The 25503-nt window shown below is 41.6% G+C and overlaps 1 protein-coding gene across 1 annotated transcript; it reads right to left on the bottom strand.

Annotated features, from left to right (window-relative positions):
* Nucleotides 1-116: 116 nt before the first annotated feature.
* arsa (arylsulfatase A) lies at nucleotides 117-23822 on the bottom strand. The gene is made up of 8 exons (XM_064929793.1): nucleotides 23346-23822; nucleotides 10381-10621; nucleotides 3803-4021; nucleotides 2996-3165; nucleotides 2670-2794; nucleotides 1386-1513; nucleotides 1139-1241; nucleotides 117-931 (listed from the first exon to the last, which is right to left on the bottom strand). Exons 1-8 carry the CDS (start codon nucleotides 23606-23608, stop codon nucleotides 633-635), a joined length of 1548 nt encoding a protein of 515 aa, XP_064785865.1. The 5' UTR covers nucleotides 23609-23822; the 3' UTR covers nucleotides 117-632.
* Nucleotides 23823-25503: the final 1681 nt, after the last annotated feature.

The following is a 25503-nucleotide window of genomic DNA, read 5'->3' as shown; positions in this document are numbered from 1 at the left end:
CTAGCTAGGCTATATGAAATTGTCATCTGTAAAATACATTTCCCTAGATTTGTACAATTTGTTTACATGAAGATCTGTCTAGTTCGTAAAGACATGTTTGAACTTAACTACCACTCCTTTCTTCTGGGTGTGAGACGTTACACTATTTTATAGTGAAAGAGAATGTATTAATATAATCCTGTATTTAAAAATAACACACACCGTCTTTTGTAAAAACTAGCCCGGTTTCCCCGATAGCGATGGAACTTAGGCTTACGAGTGTTTTAACAAAGCATCTTTTCTACAAAGGCTGAAGATAAAACACCACACAGTTGCTAAGTGCGTCATTGAGGCATAGTGCTTTTGGGAAACCGGGCGCAGTTGTCACTGGGATGCAGGGTCCACATGAGGGTGCCCGCATCCATAGAATTAGATTTGGTAGATCAGACACGTGGAACAATGGCCATGCTGGATGTACCATTTCTAATGTTTGAAAAGGTGCTGCTTCCCACAGTCTCTGATATGGCTTAAAGAACTGTCTTTCCACACTTTCAGAGGTTAAGTTTGGGGGTACCTCATCCACAGTAATAGAGGTACTAGAACTAGTCTTACTTAAGGTATAGTACAAGCAGTACTGTAGGTTTGAGGGTGCATCAGCCACACTGGCAGCAGGAAGGTTTGGGGGTGCAGTGCGGTGTGCAGCAGGGCTCAAGATCAGGGTCGCTACCTTTCCCGATCTGGCTCTCCCCAAACACCATGGAGGCTTCAAACTGTTCCTTGACCACGCCTATCCTCTGCAGCAGGGCCTGCAGGTCGGGGCGTCCCAGCGAAGACAAGGGATAGTTCTCACTGGGGTCAGACTCCAAGTCAAACAGCAGGGGAGGATCATGGGGCTTCAGGAAGGAGATTATGTGACAGTCCTGGTCTGGGGTGGTCTCACTGTGGCCTGCACCTGAGGGAAAGAGGGAAAGGTGGTTCAGATAGAAATGTTAGATTTAGGCCAGGTTCCATTTCAGCCTCTGGCTGGCCCCTTTGCCAGTGTTTAGAAATGCATCTTGTTGTTAAAAGGCTAATTACAAAAGAGCACAGCAATCACATCATCAAAACAGGAACTTTGGAGTACCCTATTCTGCAGTATGACATTGTGCATGACTCTCACCGCGTGTGTAGAAGTGAGCCTTGTATTTGCCCAGCCTGAGAGCGAACAGACCGTACTTCTCACTAGGGTCTGTAGGGTAGAACATCATGGCCTCTCTCTTACTCTACAACACAGGAAGTTAAATAGGTATGAATAACAATGTCCAAGTGTTTAAGTCAAGAACACATTATGCAATGTATCCATCTTCTATTCTTCAACCCAAATTACGTTTAACTACTCAGAGTGAAGTGAATAATGTCTCCCATACCGGCCCGTGGTTGACCAAGATGTCCGTCATATCCACTCCGTCCAGCTGCACCATTGGTAGTTTGGCCCCCGCCAGCCCTGCGATGGTGGGCATGATGTCCAGGGTGCTGGCCAGCTCATGGGTGATCCCTAGAAAATAGAGTTGAAATTAGATGTACAGTGCCTTCGGAAAGTATTATAGGACCACTCGACTTTCCCACATTGTTACGTTACAGCCTTATTATAAAATTGATTTAAAAAAACTTTACCCTCAGCAATCTACACACAATAATGATTTTGGCAAAAGAAAACAGATTTCCAACCCTTTGCTAAGAGACATGAAATTGAGCTCAAGTTCCTCCTGTTTCCATTAATCATCTTTGCGATGTTTCTCCAACTTGATTGGAGTCTACCTGTGGTAAATTCAATTGATTGGACATGATTTGGAAAGGCCCACAGTTGACAGTGCATGTCAGAGCAAAAACCAAGCCGTGAGGTTGAAGGAATTGTCCACAGATCTGCAAAAGGGTACCAAAACATTTCTGCCTCATTGAAGGTCCCCAAGAACACAGTGATCTCCATTTTTAAGTGGAAGAAGTTTGGAACCACCAAGACTTCAACGCAGGAGTGGCTTCGGGACAAGTCTCTGAATATCCTTGAGTGGCCTAGCCAGAGCCCAGACTTGAACCTGATCTAACATCTCTGGAAAAATCTGAAAAATAGCTGTGCAGCAACGCTCCCCATCCAACCTGACAGAGCTTGAGAGGGTCTGCAGAGAAGGGAGAAACTCCCCAAATACAGGTGAGCCAAGCTTGTAGCGTCATGCCCAGGAAGACTCGAGGATGTAATCACTGCCAAAGGTGCTTCAACAAAGTACTGAGTAAAGGGTCTGATACTTATATAAATGTCATATTTTATTTTATGCAAAGATTTCTAAAAACCTGTTTTTGCTTTGTCATTATGGGGTATTGTGTGTACATTGAGGGAAAAAAACAATTTAATATATTTTTTAATAAGGCTATAACATAACAAAATGTGGAAAAAGTCAAGGGGTCTGAATACTTTCTGAATGCACTGAAGTTCCGAATCTAGTTGAAATGGAGGGGACTAAATGTGACCATGCCAACTAACTCCTGCTCTGTGAATACCCCCATACACACGTCTGCAGTATGATAAGCCTGGAAATTTCTTTATTGAAATTAAACAAGAGATCTTCAAGGCTACAACATTCAGCCAATATGCGTGGGTGAGTGTGATGATACATGTATTTTGTAGTTGAGAGGACTACATATCTCTCCTGACAGACCTGGTGTGATGGTCCCAGGCCAGTAGGCGATGGCAGGTTCTCTCATGCCCCCTTCATAGGTGGTGCCCTTACCACACTTCAGAGGACCAGCATTACCCCCCCGAGACATACGCATCAACTCAGGCCTGGGTGGGGAGAGAGGGGGATTGGAGAGATTCACCTAAGGTTGAAATGTGAAAGGCTCTTAGTCCCTTCATATTTGTTGTAAAACCAGTAGTAAAACACAAGCACACATACTGTAGGCAACTAAACCATTACATAATATCCGTACACGCTGCTAGTAAACTACACTGACACACCATCACACACACCAACACAGTTCCTACCCATTATCAGCAGTGAACAGTATGAGAGTGTTGTTGAGGACTCCAGTATGTTCCAGAGCTGAGAGCAGATTCCCTACTGTAGAGTCAAATTCCAGCAGAGCGTCACCAAACGGACCCCTTCGAGACCGCCCTGCCGTTGCCGGGCCTGCATACTGGGGGTAGTGGGTGTGCTAGAGGACAGAAAGGGGGGAAGAGACTGTTCACCTGGAAGGTTGTTGGAGGAGCACCCACTTCCTTTGAACTTGAAATGATTGTTAGCTTCTCACATGAGAGGAAGAAGAGATGACTACACGAGAGGGGTAGTAGAGATGACTACACGAGAGGGGTAGTAGAGGAAGAAGAGATGACTACACGGGAGGGGTAGTAGAGGAAGAAGAGATGACTACACGGGAGGGGTAGTAGAGGAAGAAGAGATGACTACACAAGAGGTGTAGTAGAGGAAGAAGAGATGATTACACGAGAGGGGTAGTAGAGGAAGAAGAGATGATTACACGGGAGGGGTAGTAGAGGAAGAAGAGATGACTACACGGGAGGGGGTAGTAGAGGAAGAAGAGATGACTACACGAGAGGGTTAGTAGAGGAAGAAGAGATGATTACATGGGAGGGTTAGTAGAGGAAGAAGATATGATTACATGGGAGGGGTAGTAGAGGAAGAAGAGATGATTATATGAGAGGGTTAGTAGAGGAAGAAGAGATGATTACACGGGAAGGGTAGTAGAGGAAGAAGAGATGATTACACGGGAGGGGTAGTAGAGGAAGAAGAGATGATTACACGGGAGGGGTAGTAGAGGAAGAAGATATGATTACATGGGAGGGGTAGTAGAGGAAGAAGGGTTGTTTCTTCCTGGTAGACTGGGTGATGAAGTCTGTGGCAAAGTCACTGTAAGCCCTCTCCAGATCCAGGAAGTCCACAGGCTGCTGCTTTATGACGTCATTGTGCATTAGTGGGATGGTTACCACGCCGTTGTCACAGTTTCCGAAGCATTTAACATCTGGAGGGAAACATGTCAGATTCTGACAGGGTCCCTGGGAAAGAAAGAGACAAGGAGAGAGAGTTAAGAGAGATACAAACAAAAGGGGGAGGCAGAGAGGATGAGAGCAAGATTGAGAAAGAGAGCAAACTAATGCAAAAGTGTCAATGTCATTTCTCTCCCTTAGCTGTGGCAATGAATACAGAGACACTGACAATATTCAGTGCTTGAGGAAAGCATTCAGACCCCTTTACATTTACAGCCTTATCCTAAAATGTATTAATTAATTTTAAAAATGTAAAATCCTCAATCTACACACAATACCCCATAATGACAAAGTGTAAACAGGTTTAGAAATGTATCAAAAAACCAAAACATTTAGCATTTGACATTTAGCTCAGGTGCATCCTGTTTCCATTGATCATCCTTGAGATGTTTCTGCAACTTGATTTGAGTCCACCTGTGGTACATTTAATTGATTGGACAGAATTTGAAAAGGCACACACCAGTGTCCCACAGTTGACAGTGCATGTCAGAGTAAAAACCAAGCCATAAGGTCAAAGGAATTGTCCGTAGAGCTCCGAGACAGGAGTGTGTCAAGACACAGATCTGGGGAAGGGTATAAAAAAATGTCTGCAGCATTGAAGATTCCCAAGAACACAGTGGCCTCCATCAGACTTAAATGGAAGACGTTTGGAACCACAAGACTCTTCCTAGAGCTGTCCGCCCAGCCAAACTGAGCAATCGGGCGAGAAGGGCCTTGGTCAAGGAGGTGACCAAGAACCCGATAGTCACTATGACAGAGCTCCAGAGTTCCTCTGTGGAAATAGAAGAAACTTCCAGAAGGACAACCATCTGGTTGGTCATGACTCACATCAACACCATTATCCCAGAAACCCTAGACCCACACCAATTTGCACACCGCCCCAAAAGATCCGCAGATGATGCAATCTCAAATGCACTAAACACTGCCCTTTCCGATCTGGACAAAAGGAACACCTATGTGAGAATGCTATTCATAGACTAGATTTCATTGTTCCAACACTATAGTGCCCTCAAAGCTCATCACTAAGCTAAGGACCCTGGGACTAAAACACCTCCCTCTGCAACTGGATTCTTGACTTCCTGATGGGCCACCCCCAGGTGGTAAAGTTAGGTAACAACACATCCACCATGCTGATCCTCAACACAGGGCCGTGTTCAGTCCCCTCCTGTACACCCTGTTCACTAATTACCGCATGGCCAGGCACGAGTCCAATACCATCATCAAGTTTCCAGATGACAACAGTGGTAGGACTGATTACCGATAACGATATGACAGCCTATAGGCAGGTGATCAGAGAACTGGCCGTGTGGTGTCAGGACAACAACCTCTCCCTCAATGTGATCAAGACAAAAAAGATGATCGTGGACTACAGGAAAAGGCTGTAGTGGAGCAGGTTGAGAGCTTCAAGTTCCTTGGTGTCCACATCATCAACAAACTATCATGGTCCAAACACACTAAGATGGTAGTGACAAGGGTACGACAAGGCCTATTCCCCCTCAGGAGACTAAAAATATTTGTCATGGGTCCTCAGATCCTCAAAAGGTTCTACAGCTGCACCAGAGACCATCGTGACTGGTTGCATTACTGCCTGGTATGGCAAGTGCTCGGCCTCCGACCAAAAGCCACAACAGAAGGTAGTGCATTTGGCCCTGTACATCACTGGGGCCGAGCTTCCTGCCATCCAGGACCTCTATACCAGGTGGTCAGAGGAAGGCCCTAAAAATTGTCAAAGACTCCAGTCACCCTAGTCATAGATTGTTCTCTCTGCTACCACACGACAAGCGGTACCGGAGCGCCAAGTCTTGGTCCAAATTGCTTCTTAACCCCGTTCCGCTAGCGGAATCCCTCGCCAACAGCCAATGAAATTGCAGGGTGCCAAATTCAATCAACAGAAATCTCATAATTAAATTTTCTCAAACACAAGTATTAGGCACCATTTTAAATGTAAAATTCTCGTTAATCCAACCACAGTGTCCGATTTCAAAAAAGATTTTTCGGCGAAAGCAAAACAAATCATTATGTTAGGTCAGCAACTAGTCACAGAAAGCATACAGTGATTTTCCAAACAAAGAGAGGAGTCACAAAAAGCAGAACAATTGATAAAATGAATCACTAACCTTTGATATTCTTCCTCAGATGACACTCCCGGGACAACATGTTACACAATACATGTATGTTTTGCTCGATCAAGTTCATATTTATATCCAAAAACCTCAGTTTACATTTGGCTTTGCCTCCAAAACATCCCGTGAATTTGCACAGAGCCACATTAAATTACAGAAATATTCATAATAAAACATTAATACAAGATACAAGTGTGATTCACAGATTTAAGGATATACTTTTCCTTAACTTGTTATGGTTGCAATCCCACTATCGGGATAAGCATCATCAACAACCGCTGAATAGCATAGCGCTACATACAAATATGACTATAAATATTTATATTCATGAAATCACAAGTGCAATATAGGAAAACACAGCTTAGCCTTTTGTTAATCCAGGTGTCATGTCAGATTTTGAAATTATGCTTTACAGCGAAAGCAATCCAAGCGTTTGTGTGAGTTTATCGATCGCACGATAAAACATTACGTACACTTAGCATCAGGCAGCTCGGTCACGAAAATCATAAAAGCAATCAAATTAATTGTTTACCTTTGATGATCTTTGGATGTTTTCACTCACGAGACTCCCAGTTACACAACAAATGTTCAGTTTGTTCCATAAATATGATTTTTATATCCAAAATACCTCCGTTTGTTTGTTGCGTTATGTTCAGAAATCCACAGTAAAGAGCGGTCACGACAACGCAGATGATAATTCCAAATAATATCCATAATGTCCACAGAAATATGTAAAAGTTTTTTTATAATCAATCCTCAGGTTGTTTTTAAAATATATAAATGATAATATATCAACCACAAATGTCTTTCACAGTAGGAGAGGGGAAGACCATGGCTGTCCAAATTCTGTTGCGCAAGCAAAACTCATGTGACCACTTGACGCAATGTTATCGTTCTGGCTAATTTTTCAAAATAAAAGCCTGAAACTATGTCTGAAGACTGTTGACACCTTGAGGAAGCAATAGGAAAAGGAATCTGGTTCATATCCCTTTAAATCCAGCAAAGGGAGGCTATGGAACATGATTTTCAAAATAGAAGCCACTTCCGGTTTTGATTTCCCTCAGGGTTTCGTCTGCAATATCAGTTCTATTATACTCACAGACAATATTTTGACAGTTTTGGAAACTTTTTGGTTTTCTATCCAATACTAATAATAATATGCATATATTAGCAACTGAGACTGAGGAGCTGGTCATTTACAATGGACACCTTTTCATCCAAGCTACTCAATACTGCCCCTGCAGCCATATGAAGTTAATGCAACCGCTGTGTCAGATTTGTTTTTTACTTTACGGAAAAAGAAAACCATGCGATAATCTGAGAAAGGCACTCAGACGACATACACAACCCAAGAATATAGCCGCCATGTTGGAGTCAACATAAGTCAGAAATAGCATTGTTTTTCAGTGGCAGGGACTGGGAGACCAGTCAGGATCAAGGGAAAGATGAACGGAGCAAAGTACAGAGAGATCCTTGTTGAAAACCAACTCGAGAGCGCTCAGGACCTCAGACTGGGGTGAAGGTCCACCTTCAACAGGACAACGACCCTCAGCACACTGCCAGGACAATACAGGAGTGGCTTCGGAACAAGTCTCTGAATGTCCTTTAGTTGCCCAGCCAGAGCCTGGACTTGAACCCGATTAAATCTCTGGAGAGACCTGAAAATAGCTTTGAAGCAACGCTCCCCATCCAACCTGACAGAGCTTAAGAAGAATTGGAGAAGCTCCCCAAATACAGGGGTACCAAGTGTCATGAACGTCCTGTGAGAATCACAAAGGGTCAGATCAGCTTGGCAATGGCTGATAACCAGACCCTCACCCAAACGCAAAGGGGGGAGAGAACTGTGGGGTTTTGACACCTCCACACCCGGTCGTAACTTTAAGCAGGAGAGAACTATCTACCCTTTAGTATCAACCAAAGGAATGTCTTTGTCGTGAGAGACTTTTGTCGGCCCAAAACTCTAATGTCCAAAAGGTTAATAATGGAACAATATTTCTAACGTAACGTTGTGGGAAATGGTCAGTGGAGAGATGTAGAAAACTGATGTTAAATTGTTTTTCATTGTGTGATGTTATTAAAAACTGTATGGACCAAATACTATAACTTGGAAAGTATAGCCCCTTCTTCTGTAAGGTTTTCATCCAACATGAAATGTTTTATTTCTGTTAAGATAGGAATGTGTTATAAATTCTTTGCACATTAAGTAGCCACACCCTGAGTGAGGTCAGAGAGCTTGTCAGACGGACGGAGCCGTCCCCTTTGATGAGAGTGCATAAAAAGCATTGCCAACAAAATCAACATTAGAGTAGGAAACGTGAGACAAGAGCTACATGTTTTAAATGGTTACAACTCTAAACTTCAACACAAGGTGAAGAAATAAACTCACCTTCCTTTAGACCAGAGAGACGAAGAGCTGCAGCTCATGTACATCTTGGTCCGCATCCTGAATACCAACACGAGGAAGAAGCGAGAAGCTCACCTCAGACAATCACTGGTACAACTGATTAGCTGGCTTAAGTCAGATATCGAGAAAAGTGAATCTAAGTGAGACTATCCTACTACGCTCAACATCAATGGGAACTGTCGACATGGCTGGTTATCTTTCAGAGTTAACAGTAGAAGACTGGAAAGGGGAGACTCCTTTCGGACAATCAGAGCCATACAGCTGGAATGCCAACAACCTTCCAAAGAAGGGCTGTTCCGACAGAAATAAAACTCACGTAAATATATTCATGATTTCTTATTCCAAACGGTCGGCAGTTCGTGCGCAAATATGATTAACTGTGAGAATAATTCTGAAATGTCTCGACAATAAGTGTGCTTTTTTCTCTCTGTCTCGCTCTTCCACCCTCTCCATCTATGTTGTAAAACAAACAAGCTGTCATATTTTGTCAGTCCACTAGGGACCATTGTCTCATGTAAAGGGTGTAAGTGTATTCTGTGTTATTATTTAGTTAGCTAGTAAATAATTTGTGTAGTACTGAATAATGAGCAAGGATGGGGTTTTTGCAGATCCAAGAAGGTTGCGACTGGTCAGAATTGTTTTAATTTAAATTGTACCTTTATTTAACTAAGTCAGTTAAGAACAAATTCCTATTTACAATGACGCCCTATGATGATTCTATAAGCAATGCAGACGTAGAAGTACGGTGGCTAGGAAAAACTCCCTAGAAAGGCCAGAATCTAGGAATAAACCTAGAGAGGAACCAGGCTATGAGGAGTGGCCAGTCCTCTTCTGGTTGTGCCGGGTAGAAATTATAACAGAACATGGCCAAGATGTTCAAACGTTCATAGATGACCAGCAGAGTCAAATAATAATAATCACAGTGGTTGTCGAGGGTACAATACAGATATGCGTCTGTTGGTCACAGATATCTGGTGTGACCACCATTTGCCTCATGCAGCGTGACAAATCTCCTTCTCATAGAGTTGATCAGGCTGTTGATTGTGGCCTATGGAATGTGGAGGTGGGGTTATGGTATAAGCTACGGACAACGAACACAATTGCATTTGATAGGTTGCTATTTGAATTTGCCCAGCGACAGCCCTGAAACCTGAAGGATCTGGAGAAGGTCTATATGGAGGAGTGAGCCAAAATCCCTGCTGCAGTGTGTGCAAACCTGGTCAAGAATTACAAGAAACATATGATCTCTGTAATTGCAAACAAAGGTTTCTGTACCAAATATTAAGTTCTGCTTTTCTGATGTATCAAATACTTATGTCATGCAATAAAATGCAAATTAAATTACTTAAAATCATACAATGTGATTTTCTGGATTTTTGTTTTAGATTCCGTCTCTCACAATTGAAGTGTACCTATGATAAAAGATTAGACATCTACATGCTTTGTAAGTAGGAAAACCTGCAAAATCGGCAGTGTATCAAATACTTGTTCTCCCCACTGTATGTGGATTGTGTTGTCTGACAAAACTGCCCATTTTAGAGTGGCATTTTATTGTTCCCAGCACAAGGTGCATCTGTCTAATGATCATGTTATTTAATTAGCTTCTTGATATGCAACACCTGTCAGGTGGATGGATCTCTTCGCAAAAGAAAAATGCTCAGGGATGTAAACACATTTGTGCACAAGAGAGAAATAAGCTTTTTGTTAGTTTGGAACATTTCTGAGATTTTTCAGATCATGAAACATGGGACCAACACTTTACATGTTATATTTATATTTTTGTTCAGTGTAGTAACTACCATTTACCCAATCAATTAACAACAACCAGTGAACACACTGACCATGTCATGGGAGTAGGGGACCCCCAGGTAGTGGTCAAAGCCCTGTTGGGTGGGCAGGTACATCCCGTTCTCCCCCACGCCCAGGTGCCATTTCCCCATGGCTGCCGTGGCGTAGCCCAGGGGCTTTAGCATCTCCGCTATGGTGGTCTCGTTCAGCGGTAGACCCCCGCGGGAACCAGGGTAGAACACCCCCGGGTACACCCCTGACCGGGTCTGGTAGCGCCCTGTCAGCAAAGACGCCCTGATGGGAAAAGACAACCATCATTTAATTTATTTAAAACATTGATACAAGTGGTTGATGAACACAAAATAGATGTTGTGCTATGGATAGGATAGGTCTATATCGAAATGTTTCTTACAGAAGAAATATGGAAAGCATATGCATAACCATGAATTGAAAGGGAACAGTTTTGAGATTATGGAAAAATTATTAGACTAAAAACTGAGGACAACTGTTCGCATGATACAAGACTGAATCCAAACATTACACTGTTGATTTTATGTGCATTTTACATTTACTGTACTTTTCACTGCATTTGTTGATAACGAAATCTGAAAATACTCTTGATACATTCTGTAACATAATAAGAATATTCTTGGAAAACTTGGGACAAAACAAAACAATGACAAGGGGTTTGAGTGAAAGGTTTAACTGGTGTTTTCAAGTTGCCAAACACACCTCTCCAAAGTGTTCACAGTTCATAAGTAATTTCAGTGCACTTTTATGACAAAGAAGATTCTAACAAGAACAGTACTCTTAAGAGCCCTCCTAGCTGTGCTGTTGAGGAACTAGAGCAAGAAGACTTGTACTGTTTGTTTGGAACACAGCCCCGCATCCACACCTTCACACAATTACAGTAGTTCTTTAAGCACTCCAAAAACGGTTCATTATAAATCGCAATCTGGGTCAGGTGGGCATATTATAATTTTTTAATATGATCTTAGCGTTAGGCTTTCAGAGAAGCAGATTGTAATTTTGGTGTGCATAGAACGGAGTCATGAGTGTGTTTAGATGAGTGGTCTGCGGCAATACAACAGGACAACCCAGGGTATAAAGCCATGCCATCTTGTAACTGTACATCAAACATAGGGATCATAAATGTTGACATGAGTTTTATGATATGGATATCTGAAAAGCACATTTGGACTAACGGGTGTTTGGCTTGCTTGTATGGCATAAAAGCGGTATTTATTATTGTCTCATCTTTTAAAATACATTTTAGGGGCCTCCCGAGTGGCTCAGCGGTCTAAGTCACTGCATCACTACAGACCTGGGTTTGATCACGGGCTGTATCACCATCGGACGGCGCACAATTGGCCCAGCGTCGTCTGGGTTAGGGGAGGATTTGGCCGGGGGATCAAACCCGGATTTGGCCACTCATCAAGCTCTAGCAACTCGTGGTGGGCCGGGTGCCTGCAGGCTGACATCGGTCGTCAGGTGAACGGTGTTTCCTCCGACACATTGGTGTTCGGCTGGCTTCCGGGTTAAGCAGGTAGGTGTTAAGAAGTGCAGTTTCGGAGGACGCATGACTCGACCTTCATCTCCCGAGCCTGTTGGGGAGTTGCATCAATGAGACCAGATCAAAATTGGGGAGACATTTTACAAAAAATGTATAATACATTTAGTCCTCATAAATTACAGCATTTCCCAAAAGATGGGGAGTGTCGCTGCACAGCTATTCTCAGGTCTCTCCAGAGATGTTCGATCGGTTTCAAGTCTGGGCTCTGGCAGGGCCACTCAAGGACATTCAGAGACTTGTTCCAAAGCCACTCCTGCGTTGTCTTGGCTGTGTGCTTAGCGTCGTTGTCCTGTTACAAGATGAACCTTTGCACAAGTCAGAGGTCCTGAGTGCTCTGGAGCAGGTTTTCATCAAGGATCTCTCTGTACTTTGCACCGTTCATCTTTCCCTTGATCCTCACTAGTCAACCAGTCGGTGCCACGAAAAACATCCCCACAGCATGCTACTGCAACCATCATGCTACACCATAGGGATGGTGACAGGTTTCCTCCTGACGTGACACTTGGCATTCAGGCCAAAGAGTTCTATCTTGATTTCATCAAACCAGAGAATATTCTTTTTCATGGTCTGAGAGTCATTTAGCTGCCTTTCGGCAAACTCCAAGAAGACTGTAATTTGCCTTTTACTGAGGAGTGGCTTCCCTGGCTACTCTGCCATAAAGGCCTGATTGGTGGAGTGATGCAGAGATGGTTGTCCTTCTGGAAGGTACTCCAATCTCCACAGAGGAACTCTCGAGCTCTGTCAGAGTAACCATTGGGTTCTTGTTCACCTCCCTGACCAAGGCCCTTTTCCCCCGATTACTTAGTTTGGCCGGGCGGCTAGCTCAAGTAAGAGTCTTGTTGGTTTTTGGTACCCTACACCCAGATCTGTGCTTCGACACAAACCTGTCTTGGAGCTCTACAGACAATTACTTCGACCTCATTCCTTGGTTTTCGCTCTGACATGCACTGTCAATATAGACTAGAGGTCGACCGATTATGATATTTCAACGCCGATACCAGTTATTGGAGGACCAAAATAAGCAGATACGATTAATTGGCCGATATCTATATCTATATATATATATATATATCTATATCTATATCTATATATAGATATCTATATCTATATATCTATATATATATATATATTTGTAATAATGACAACTACAACAATACTGAGTGAAAAATGAACACTTTTATTTTAACTTATTATAATACATCTATAAAATCAATTTAGTCTCAAATAAATAATGAAACATGTTAAATTTGGTTTAAATAATGCAGAAACACAGTGTTGGAAAAGAGAGTAAAAGTGCAATATGTGCCATGCCATCTAGCGTTTAAGTTCCCTGCTCAGAACATGAGAGCTTATGAAAACTGGGGGTTCCTTTTAACATGAGTCTTCAATATTCCCAGGTAAGTTTTAAGTTGTAGTTATTATAGGGCTATTTCTCTCTATACCATTTGTATTTCATATACCTTTGACTATTGGATGTTCTAATTGGTACTTTAGTATTGCCAGCCTAATCTCGGGAGTTGATAGGCTTGAAGTCATAAACAATGCAAACGCAAATGCACAAAAGTGCTGTTTGAATGAATGCTTACGAGCCTGCTGCTGCCTACCACTGCTCAGTCAGACTGCGCTATCAAATCATAGACTTAATTATAATATAATAACACACAGAAATACGAGCCTTAGGTCATTAATATGGTCGAATCCGGAAACTCTCATTTAGAAAACAAAACGTTTATTCTTTCAGTCAATTCCGGAACCATTCCATATTTTATCTAACTGGTGGCATCCATAAGTCTAAATATTGCTGTTACATTGCAAAACCTTCAAATGTTATGTCATAATTATGAAAATTCTGGCAAATTGGTTCGCAACGAGCCAGGCGGCCCAAACTGTTGCATAATAGTGATTAAGTTAAGATTGATTGTTTTTTATGAGATTAGTTTAATGCTAGCTAGCACTTTACCTTGGCTCCTTGCTGCACTCGCATAACAGGTAGTCGATCTGCCACGCAGTTGCCTCGTGGAGTGCAATGTAATCGGCCATAATCGGTGTCCAACAATGCCGATTACATTTGTCATTATGGGGTATTGTGTGTAGATTCATGAAAAAAAATATTTAATCAATTTTAGAATTAGGCTGTAATGTAACAAAATGTGGAAAAGGGAAGGGGTCTGAATACTTTCCGAATGCACTGAATTTTGTATTATCTATTATAGACCTGTATCGGTTAGTGATATGACGCTATTTGCCCACAGCATGCATTTTTTGACAACTCAATGTCTAAAGAATCTGTTCTTCTGCAATATGAACACAGAATATTTTCTACTATTATTGTGGCAATTTGACACAATTACAATCATGGTCTTGAATTGGACTCGTCTGGTCTCGGTCTCGGATTTGCTCAGGTCTTAAATCAGTCTCGCTTTAGGTTGTCTTAAACAATGCTATCTGCACTGACTCGAGATCAAAGCGAGCCTAGCTGCGTTTGTACATTTGTTGATAATATTTACCCAGTTAAAGCACATTTTTGGTCAGCAATGAAAATCCTGGAAAAGCCAAGGTGTGTGCATCACCTGCGTGTTTGTGCCAGTGGTCCATTGCTGGGGGGGGGGTCCTAAAATAACTTTACTGGCACTCGTGTATAACCGCAAACACGCAGTTGACGAAACAAATGCTCCATACTCTGGTTGTAAAACTGTCTCTCAAGCGCTCAAAATTGGCTAGGATTCTCCTCTATTCAATACTGGCTATGCAATTCTGACAAAGTCAACAACAAAAAAGTTATTACAGTAGCCTAACAAGTAACTCCTATGCTGTCAAGATCTCCTGTGAACACTTAATATTTTAACCTTACAAATAGATAAACATCTTAGTTAGCTACCTTAGCCATTTGCACCCTGGTTCATTGAATGAGAGAATCATTTTTCAAAGACATAACAAGTATTTGGTTGTAACTGTAATGTTGCAGGGTGACCAATCCTCTTCCCAGAGAGTCCAGGGGAGCTACTTGATATGCAGGAGTTTGCTCCAGCTGGGTTGGCTAAAAAGCCTGCAAACAAGGAAAAACTTGTTCCAAGGATCAGGCAAAGCTCATTTTCCAGTTTATAAGAGTTTTATTCAAGCAATTGCCAGGAAGTTCCCTCTCAGGATAAAGCTAAATCTTTATTTACACTTCATCTACACAAAGAGCTGTTTACCCCACAAAGAAGGAGGAACGCTTACAAAAGAGATAAGGGGTAATTGGCTCCATTCCCCTAGAAGAATAGTCAAAACAAGAACAGGTTCTAACCAGTTCTCACAGACTGTCTCTAAGATCAATGTGCAGAGGAACAAGGATAGATAAGTACATGAAGGCAGAATAATGTGACTAGGCATACGGAGAGATAATAATAAAAGTAAAATAAAGAACAATGTAGCAGCAACCAATGAGGAGTGCAAAAGGGTGTGCATATGAGTGTGCATGTATGTGTGTTTCTGTTGTGTAGGTATGCGTGTGTGTGTGTGTGTGTGTATACAGTGCCTTTGGAAGGTATTCAGACCCCTTGACTTTTTCCAAATGTAGTGTAGTGTATGAGAATGTGTGAGGGTTTTGTGTGTGAGTGACAGTGTAGTGTGTGAGTGAATATATGGTGTGCATTTAAGTCTCGTGAGGGTGCGTAGGGTCAGGGCAAGATAGAGTCACAGTACAGATAGTTTGGGTAGCATTAATTGACTAATTAGCAGTCTGGCTATTTAGCAGTATTATGACTTGGGGGTAGAAGCTGTCTCAGGTAGAGGTCGACCGATTATGATTTTTCAACGTCGATACCGATTATTGGAGGACCAAAAAAAAAACGATACCAATTAATAGGCCGATTTTTTAAAATGTATTTGTAATAATGACAATTACAACAATACTGAATGAACACTTATTTTAACTTAATATAATACATCAATAAAATCAATTTAGCCACAAATAAATAATGAAACATGTTCAATTTGGTTTAAATAATGCAAAAACAAAGTGTTGGAGAAGAAAGTAAAAGTGCAATATGTGCCATGTAAGAAAGCTAACGTTTAAGTTCCTTGCTCAGAACATGAGAACATATGAAAGCTGGTGGTTCCTTTTAACATGAGTCTTCAATATTCACAGGTAAGAAGTTTTAGGTTGTAGTTATTATAGGAATTATAGGACTATTTCTCTCTATACCATTTGTATTTCATATACCTTTGACTATTGGATGTTCTTATAGGCACTTTAGTATTGCCAGTGTAACAGTATAGCTTCCGTACCTCTCCTCGCTCCTACCTGGGCTCGAACCAGGAACACATCGACAACAGACACCCTCGAAGCAGCATTACCCATGCAGAGCAAGGGGAACAACTACTCCAAGTCTCAGAGCGAGTGACGTTTGAAAAGCTATTAGCGCGCACCCCGCTAACTAGCTAGCCATTTCACATTGGTTACACCAGCCTAATCTCGGGAGTTGATAGGCTTGAAGTCATAAACAGCGCAATGCTTGAAGCATTGCGAAGAGCTGCTGGAAAAACGCACAAAAGTGCTGTTTGAATGAATGCTTACGAACCTGCTGGTGCCTACCATCGCTCAGTCAGACTGCTCTATCAAATCATAGACTTAATTATAACATAATAACACACAGAAATACGAGCCTTAGGTCATTAATATGGTCAAATCCGGAAACTATCATCCCGAAAACAAAACATTTATTATTTGTGAAATACAGAACCGTTACGTATTTTATCTAACAGGTGCCATCCATATGTCTAAATATTGCTGTTATATTGCACAACCTTCAATGTTATGTCATAATTAAGTAAAATTCTGGCAAATTAGTTCACAACGAGCCAGGCGGCCCAAACTGTTGCATATACCCTGACTCTGCGTGTAATGAACGCAAGAGAAGTGACACAATTTCACCTGCCTGCTAACCTGGATTTCTTTTAGCTAAATATGCAGGTTTAAAAATATATACTTCTGTGTATTGATTTTAAGAAAGGCATTGATGTTTATGGTTAGGTACAGTCATGCAACGATTGTGCGTTTTTCGCAAATGCGCTTTTGTTAAATCATCTCCTGTTTGGCAAAGTTGGCTGTCTTTGTTAGGAAGAAATAGTCTTCACACAGTTCGCAACGAGCCAGGTGGCCCAAACTGCTGTATATACCCGGACTCTGTTGCAAGAGAAGTGACACCATTTCCCTAGTTAAAATAAATCCATATTAGCAGGCAATATTAACTAAATATGCAGGTTTAAAAATAAATACTTGTGTATTGATTTTAAGAAAGGCATTGATGTTTATGGTTATGTACACGTTGGAGCAACTACACTCCTTTTTCGTGAATGCGCACCGCATCGATCATTTGCAATGCAGGACACACTAGATAAACTAGTAAAATCATCAATCACGTGTAGTTAACTAGTGATTATGATTGATTGATTGTTTTTTATGAGATAAGTTTAATGCTAGCTAGAAACTTACCTTGGCTTCGTACTGCATTCGTGCAACAGGCAGGCTCCTCGTGGAGTGCACTGTAAGGCAGGTGGTTAGAGCGTTGGACTAGTTAACTGTAAGGTTGCAAGGTTGAATCCCCGAGCTGACAAGGTAAAAATCTGTCGTTCTGCCCCTGAACAAGGCAGTTCCCTGACCGTTCCTAGGCTGTCAGTGAAAATAAGAATGTGTTCTTAACTGACTTGCCTAAAATATAAATATATATTTTTTAAATAAATAAATAAAATCTGCCAAATCGGTGTCGTAAAATACCGATTTCCGATTGTTATGAAAACATGAAATCAGCCCTAATTAATCGGCCATTCCAATTAATCGGTCAACCTCTAGTCTTGGGGCCTGTTGGTTCGAGAGCTGATGTTCCGGTACCATTTGCCGGATGGTAGCAGAGTGAACAGTCTATGGCTTGGATGGCTGGATTCTTTCCCTTGACACCACCTGATAGAGGTCATGGATGGCAGGGTGCTTGGCCCCAGTGATGTACTGGGCTGTCTGCACCACTATTTGTAGCGCTGGCATTCAAGGGTGGTGCAATTTCCATACCAAGCTGTGATGCAGCCAGTCTCAATGGTGCAGCTGTATAATATCCTTTTGAGGATCCGAGGGACCATGCCAAGTCTTTTCAGCCTAATTATTATGTGTATATAATTTCAAACTTTACAAATGTTTTTCTTACTACTTGTTGGGTGATAAATGCATATTGCACTGTTGAGGATAGCTTGAAAGTAAGCATTTCACTGTACCTTTCACACCCTGTATCCCAGCAAAACTCAACTGGCGGACCGCGGTCCGGGTCCACACCCAGAGAAGGGTCAATCCAGGCAACAACGCATTTTGTTATATAAAAAAGTCAATACATAGTTTTTTAGACAGCTTTAAAAAAAATCTACTGGGCACAGCGGCCTCTTTAACTAACAAACTCTCTTTCTCATGCGCTCTCTCTCGAAGCAACGCCCACCTCTACTAGTGCCCCGTCTAATCCAATCATGTGGTTATATGCAAATACAAAAGGTTGCATCCTACCCAATCACAAATATCCTCTGTGAAACCCTGGGACAAGCAGTCAGAAAGAAACAAAGATTTGACCGCAGTTCAACTGTAAATATCACAGATAGGAGCTTAGTTACCAGAAGGTAGTTAATATGGCTAAACGAGTGGACGGAACAGTATGTGTTCATTCTCCTTGCAACTAGCACAAAACCAATGTGCCTGATATGCAGCGAGTCCGTAGCTCTCGTGAAAAGTGCCCATGTTAAGCGCAATTATAACACCAGGCATAGTCAATTCGATTAGACATATACCCTGAACATGGAGGTGAGAACAATCCAGATGAACAAACTCAAATCCCAATATGAGAGTTCCACCAATATGAGAGTTCCATCCTTGTCAATTCCCTGATAGCCCAATAACGTGCAACGGAGTGTTCACTGAGGATAGCCTGGGTTTTTGGGAAAACAAAAAACAAAACATTTTCAGACGCTGAGATGGTAAAATAATGCATGTGTGACGTTTTTGACACCTTGCTTGAAGGTAAACAAAAAGATGAGCTCAGGGAAAAGATCAAACAGATCCCACATCAATGAGGCCCAACTGAAATATTAGCTGAAGATTTACCTTCACAAATTGATGAGGCCATTGAGAATGCACCATGCATTTCATTAGCTGTGGATGAATCAACTGATAATACTGATAATGCCCAGCTTCTGGTGTTTGTCAGATTTTATAACGAAACCAAGAAAGAATTCTTGAGGAGCTGTTGGGCTTAACACATCTAGAAGCACCAACATGGTGAGAGGATATCCATGAGGCCATCAAAGGGATGCTGACAAGAAGGGGGATAGATCTGAAGTCATCACAGATGGAGCTCCAGCCATGATGGGAAGAGGGAGGTGACTGGTGCACATTTGAAAGAGGACCACCCTGACCTGACATCATATCACTGCATCAATCTGTCCTGTGTGCCAGTCTGGGAAAAGAGTATTCTGAGGTCATGACAACAATGATGAAACTGATCAACTTTTTGAGAACAACTTCATCCCTACAACACTGCCATTCTGACAGAGACCAATGCCAGTTGATGACTTACTACTGCACAACAATATCAGATGGCTCAGCAAAGGCAGGGTTTTTGAACGCTTTTGAGCCATTCAGGTATAAATCAAAGCTTTCTTATCAGAGCAAAAGTGTGATATGGCAACTAAGTTTCCTGAGTTTTTGGAAGATGAGAAGATGGAAACAGTGGAATATTTGACAGACATTACATCACACCTCAATGTTAAGCTGCAGGGACGGGACAACACTGTGTGTGATATGATAACAGCAGTCTGAGCTTTCCAAAAGAAATTTGAGCTTTTCAAGAATGATCTCCAAGGAGAACTTGTCCACTTCCCCAGTCTTCTGAGGTGTTCTGAGATGTTCCCAATGATCTCCAAGGAGAACTTGTCCACTTCCCCAGTCTTCTGAGGTGTTCTGAGATGTTCCCAACCATGTTGATTTCATCCAGAAATTGATGGATAACTTTAAGGCTCACTTTGATGACTTCACTGTTGGAAGAGAACTGCTGCTGCTAATCCAGAAACCCTTCTTGGTCACAAAGAAGCTAAAAGCTAAAAAAAATCTTCAGATGGGTAGGTGTTGCATCACCGCAAATGGGGTTGCAAGAAGATGTGGCTTTGAAGGAGCAGGCTGGTGATTGTGACCCTGTCACTTTCTGGGGAAAGATGGTGCCTGCAATTGATGTCCCTGTTCTCAAGAAACTGGCACTATACATCCTGACCAGAAAGTATAATTTCTCTCATTAACGCAGGGCAATGCCCAGAGTGACATATATACGTGATTATAAACTCGGTGGTTTAAGCCCTGAATGCTGATTGGCTGACAGCCGTGCTATATCAGACCGTATACCATGGGTATGACCAAACATGTATTATTTCCTAGAGGTCGACCGATTAATCGGCATGGTCGATTCATTAGAGCCGATTTCAAGTTTTCATAACAATCGGTAATCTGCGTTTTTGGATGCCGATTATGGCCGATTACATTGCACTCCACGAGGAGACTGGTGGTTGATGATATTACTAGTTTATCTAGCTTGTCCTGCGTTGCATATAATCAATGCGGTGCCTGTTAATTTATCATCAAATCACAGCCTACTTCGCCAAACGGGTGACGATTTAACAAGCGCATTCGCAAAAAAAGCACTGTCGTTGCATTGATGTTTATGGTTAGGTCCACATTGGTGCCTTTCTTAAAATCAATTCACAAGTACATTTTTTAAACTGTGTATGTAGTTAATATTGCCTGCTAACATGAATTTATTTTAAAACTAGTTAGGGATAGGCGGGACGCAAATGTCTCAACTGGCCAATTGCCAGGGAAAATGCAGAGCGCCAGATTCAAATAAAATACTATAAAATTCAAACTTTCATTAAATCACACATGTAAGATACTCAATTAAAGCTACACTCGTTGTGAATCCAGCCAACATGTCAGATTTTAAAAATGCTTTTTGGCGAAAGCATAAGAAGCTATTATCTGATGATAGCACGAGCAGTAAACAAAGGGGTTAGCATATTTCAACCCTGCAGGTGCTACATAAAACGCTGAAATAAAATATAAAACATGCAATACCTTTGACGAGCTTCTTTGTTGGCACTCCAATATGTCCCATAAACATCACAATTGGTCCTTTTGTTCGATTAATTCAGTCCATATTTATCCAAAATGTCCATTTATAAAGCGCGTTTGATCCAGAAAAAAACAGCTTACAAAAAACTCAACGTCACTACAAAATATTTCAAAAGTTGCCTATAAACTTTGCCAAAATATTTCAAACTACTTTTGTAATACAACTTCAGGTATTTTTAAACGTTAATAATCTATAAAATTGTAGATGGGGCAATCTGTGTTCAATACAGGAATGAAAACAAACCAGCGCCACTTTTCACGTCTTGCGCAACTCTCAACAGTGTACCCAGTTCCTGGTTGGCCTACTTCTTCATTGTACAAAGGAATAACCTCAACCAAATTCCAAAGACTGGTGATATCCAGTGGAAGCGGTAGGAACTGAAAACAGGTTCCTAAGAAATATCCCTTGGCAATGACAGGCAGTGAACAGAGAGAGGCAAAATATATATATATATTCTAAAACAGTTAGTCCTCGGGGTTTTGCCTGCTACATAAGTTCTGTTATACTCACAGACATGATTCAAACAGTTTTAGAAGCTTCAGTGTTTTCTATCCAAATCTATGAATAATATGCATATCTTATATTCTTGGCATGAGTAGCAGGAAGTTGAAATTGGGCACGCTATTTATCCAAAAGTGAAAATTCTGCCCCCTCGCCCCAAGAGGTTCTAGGGAAATTGTGTCACTTCTCTTGTGATCTGTGCAAACAGAGTCAGGGTACATGCATGCGAACTGCGTGAAGACCATTTCTTCCTAAAAAAAACTAATTGATTTACCAGAATTGTACATAATTATGATGTAAAATAGAAGGTTGTGCAATTTAACAGCAATATTTAGACTTAGGGTTGCCGCCCGTTCGATAAAATTACAGAACGGTTCCGTATTTCACTGAAAGAATAAACGTTTTGTTTTTGAAATTATAGTTTCTGGATTTGACCATATTAATGACCCAAGGCTCGTATTTCTGTTTGTTTATTATATTATTATTAAGTCTATGATTTGATATTTGATAGAGCAGCCTGACTGAGCGGTGGTAGGCAGCACAGCTCATCGCTGTGCTTCCAACATTGCGCTGTTTATGACTTCAAGCCTATCAACACCCAAGATTAGGCTGGCAATACTATTGTGCCTATAAGAACATCCAATAGTCAAATGTATATGAAATGCAAATGGTATAGAGAGAAATAATCCTATAATAACTACAACCTAAAACTACTTAACTGGGGATATTGAAGACTCATGTTAAAAGGAACGACCAGGTTTCATATGTTCTCATGTTCTGAGCAAGGAACTGAAACGTTAGCTTTCTTTGCATGGCACATATTGCACTTTTACTCTCTTTTCCAATACTGTGTTTTTGCATTATTTCAACCAAATTGAACATGTTTCATTATTTATTTGAGACTAAATTTATTTTATTGATGTATTATATGTAGTTAAAATAAGTGTTCATTCAATGTTGTTGTAATTGTCATCATTACAAATATATAAATAAATAAGTCTGCTTTTTTTGGTCCTCTAATAATCGGTATCGGTGTTGAAAAATCAAAAACAGTCGACCTCTATTTTTTACACCTTTAATTACAGATTATACTGGCAATAAGGCACCTCAGAGGTTTGTGGTATATGGCCAATATACCACGGCTGTATCCGGGCACTCCGCATTGTGTCTCGCCGAAGTGCTTTATTGCTTAATTATTGCATGGCCCACAGTGAAGTTCTGAGCATTCAGATGATTATTTAGGTTAAACTCTTTTGTTCTCCAGAAAACATGCACTTGATTTAATTTTATTCAAGGCTCATGTACAATGGTTCACAGTGAACCTTTTGCATAGATGATTATGCAACCACTTTTCATCTTGCGCAGTTGATGAAATATTGCACATCTTTACATTCGAAAGAAGTTGTATTTCATTCACATTTTAGTGTAATTTAATGTACATTTTATATAACAACATGTTTCCTAAGTCGTAGACGACTATGTTTGTTACTACGCTGTATCACAGCGCCGATAAAGTACGATATCCATCCGGACTTTTGCCACCTAGGAAATGTGTCACTGGACCTTCTCAAATAGTAGCTGAGTATCCCTGCACGTCCTGTGCACGTGACCAATATTTTGATTTTTTTTTTTCACTGCCCACCTCACTCACCCCTAAACTGTAGAGTTGTTCCTCATATATACCCCACAGCCTCCTGATTTTGATAAGGATATTAGCTATTGTTACTGCAATATGTTGCTAGTTAGTTACTACCTGGAGGGGCTGCAGACGGGACTGGTGCAGTAGAAGTCAGTGAATCTCAGTCCGTCGGCCGCCAATCGGTCCAGGTTGGGCGTGAGCGAGGTTGGATGACCGTAGCATCCTAGGTCGCCGAACCCCAGGTCGTCCGCGAACAGGAGGATGAAATTCGAGGGAGGGGAGCCCGAGCAGCTCGTAACAAGCAGGTACAGTAAGGTGTTGAGAGATAGAAAATGGCCCATTCTGACTGACTGTTGCAACAAGCAGAAGTTAGTCATGAAAAGGAAAAATGCTTAACGTTAGCTAACGTTTAAAGCTACTTCGCTTTTAAAAAGTGTTCAAGGTCAAGGCCTAACGATTTAAATAAATTGCTCTACGTGTTCACGTATTCTCCAATGTTATGTAATATTCCCTGTATCGTTGAGATAATAGCTGCGAGAGTTTGCTACACTACACAACTGACGCAACATAAAAAAATCATGTGATTACCGAGACACAGTTGGCGCATTTGAATGTCGTCAGCAGAGTTTTGGAAATGAAAAAGTCCGTGGTCTACCACAAGGGGTCACTACATCACCATGTTTTGCTTGGCCGTGGCAGGTTTCCCCATCACCCCATCCTACTCTAAGTTTGCTTTGAAGATTCTTACATTGACTCATTAAACTCCTGTCAACTGGTCTATGTGACACCTACTGCCTTCACTATCCCTCTGTTGATGAGAAACCTTCACTGGTCTTGGTGGCTCTACTACTGTTGCTTCTTCCCCGCTACCTGTTCCTTCCAAATTTTCTCACCACCTCCAGATAGGACACTCCTTACCCTTGCCACCTCATTCCCCTTCACCAGGGCACTCCAAGAGTTCAGGAGCATGTTTCCAGATTTTCCTGGAGACGTTTAAACAGATTTCCCAAGTAGCATTCATCCAAAACCCTGACTCCAACCAAAAACAAGTCTAGTGTTTTCTATTTTCCCAACATATCTTTACTTATCGTTTCCCTTTTTCTTCGCCACTGTAGCCCACTCACTCACTTTCTGTACTATTAGCTTCACCAGACTCACTAGCAGTTTCAAACAAAACCTCAGTTTCCGTCAATGAACATGTACATCACTTTTATGCTAGCCACTAAATGGGTTGAGAGTTTTGGCTAACCTTACCGGCTTAGCCTTACCGGCTAACCTTACCGGCTAACTTTACCAGCTAACCTTACCAGCTAATAGTGTTCCTTCAGTCCTATGTTCCCTCAGTAGCCACTGAACCAATTTCAATAACAATTGGCACAAATGCTTATTGTCCAAATCATTTGTATTGTAATCAAATTTTGGCCTTGTTTGGGGACGGGGATCACTAGAATTATTCCCAATGTGCGTTGCAAGTGTTCATTTTCACATAACATTTTGGTCATTTAGCAGACAGTTTTTATCACACCTTTAATGGCATCAGACTTCTGACACCAATGCAGTAAATTTGAGTTGATAGGGGGCCACAAAATGTTGAACCGGTATATGAAAGTATTTAGTATTTTGAAATTGTGTAACTTACTCAATCATTGCATTGCAGTTCAGGCCAGGGAGATAAAAATGACAAAATTCTCAAAAGTAATTGAAATACGCATTTCAAAAATATGTATCAGAAATACTACCCATCTTTGTTCCATCATGCAACAACAATGGCTCAACTAACCAAAATACATACATCATGGGTGTCAACATATAAGCTATGTAAGATATTTGTTTCCTGACTCCTGGTTTATAACATAGAACTGAGAGAACATAGAACTGAGGGAACTTATAAGGCTGAGGGAACATAGGGCTGAGGGAGGGAACATAGGGCTAATGGAACAGGTCTGAGGAACATAGGGCTGCGGGAGGGAACATAGGGCTGAGGGAGGGAACATAGGGCTGAGGGAGGGAACATAGGGCTGAGGGAGGGAACATAGGGCTGAGGGAGGGAACATAGGGCTAAGTGAACAGGTCTGAGGAACATAGGGCTAAGGGAGGGAACATAGGGCTGAGGGAGGGAACATAGGGCTAAGGGAGAGAACATAGGGCTGAGGGAGGGAACATAGGGCTGAGGGAGAGAACATAGGGCTGAGGGAGGGAACATAGGGCTGAGGGAGGGAACATAGGGCTGAGGGAGAGAACATAGGGCTGAGGGAGGGAACATAGGGCTGAG

This window comes from Oncorhynchus masou, chromosome 22 (assembly GCF_036934945.1).
Source record: "Oncorhynchus masou masou isolate Uvic2021 chromosome 22, UVic_Omas_1.1, whole genome shotgun sequence".
NCBI lineage: Eukaryota > Metazoa > Chordata > Actinopteri > Salmoniformes > Salmonidae > Oncorhynchus > Oncorhynchus masou.
The sequence above is the reverse complement of the archived record's forward strand: the minus strand, read 5'-3'. Positions and strand labels throughout refer to the sequence as shown.

Coding starts and splice junctions, on each gene's coding strand:
- arsa (XM_064929793.1), bottom strand. CDS start 23,608: ATGACTAACTTCTGCTTGTTGCAACAGTCAGTCAGAATGGGCCATTTT. Junction 4,022..10,380: donor TCCCCTACTCCCATGACATG/GTCAGTGTGTTC, acceptor TTTCTTTCCCAG/GGACCCTGTCAGAATCTGAC. Junction 932..1,138: donor GGCTCACTTCTACACACGCG/GTGAGAGTCATG, acceptor TCTTTCCCTCAG/GTGCAGGCCACAGTGAGACC.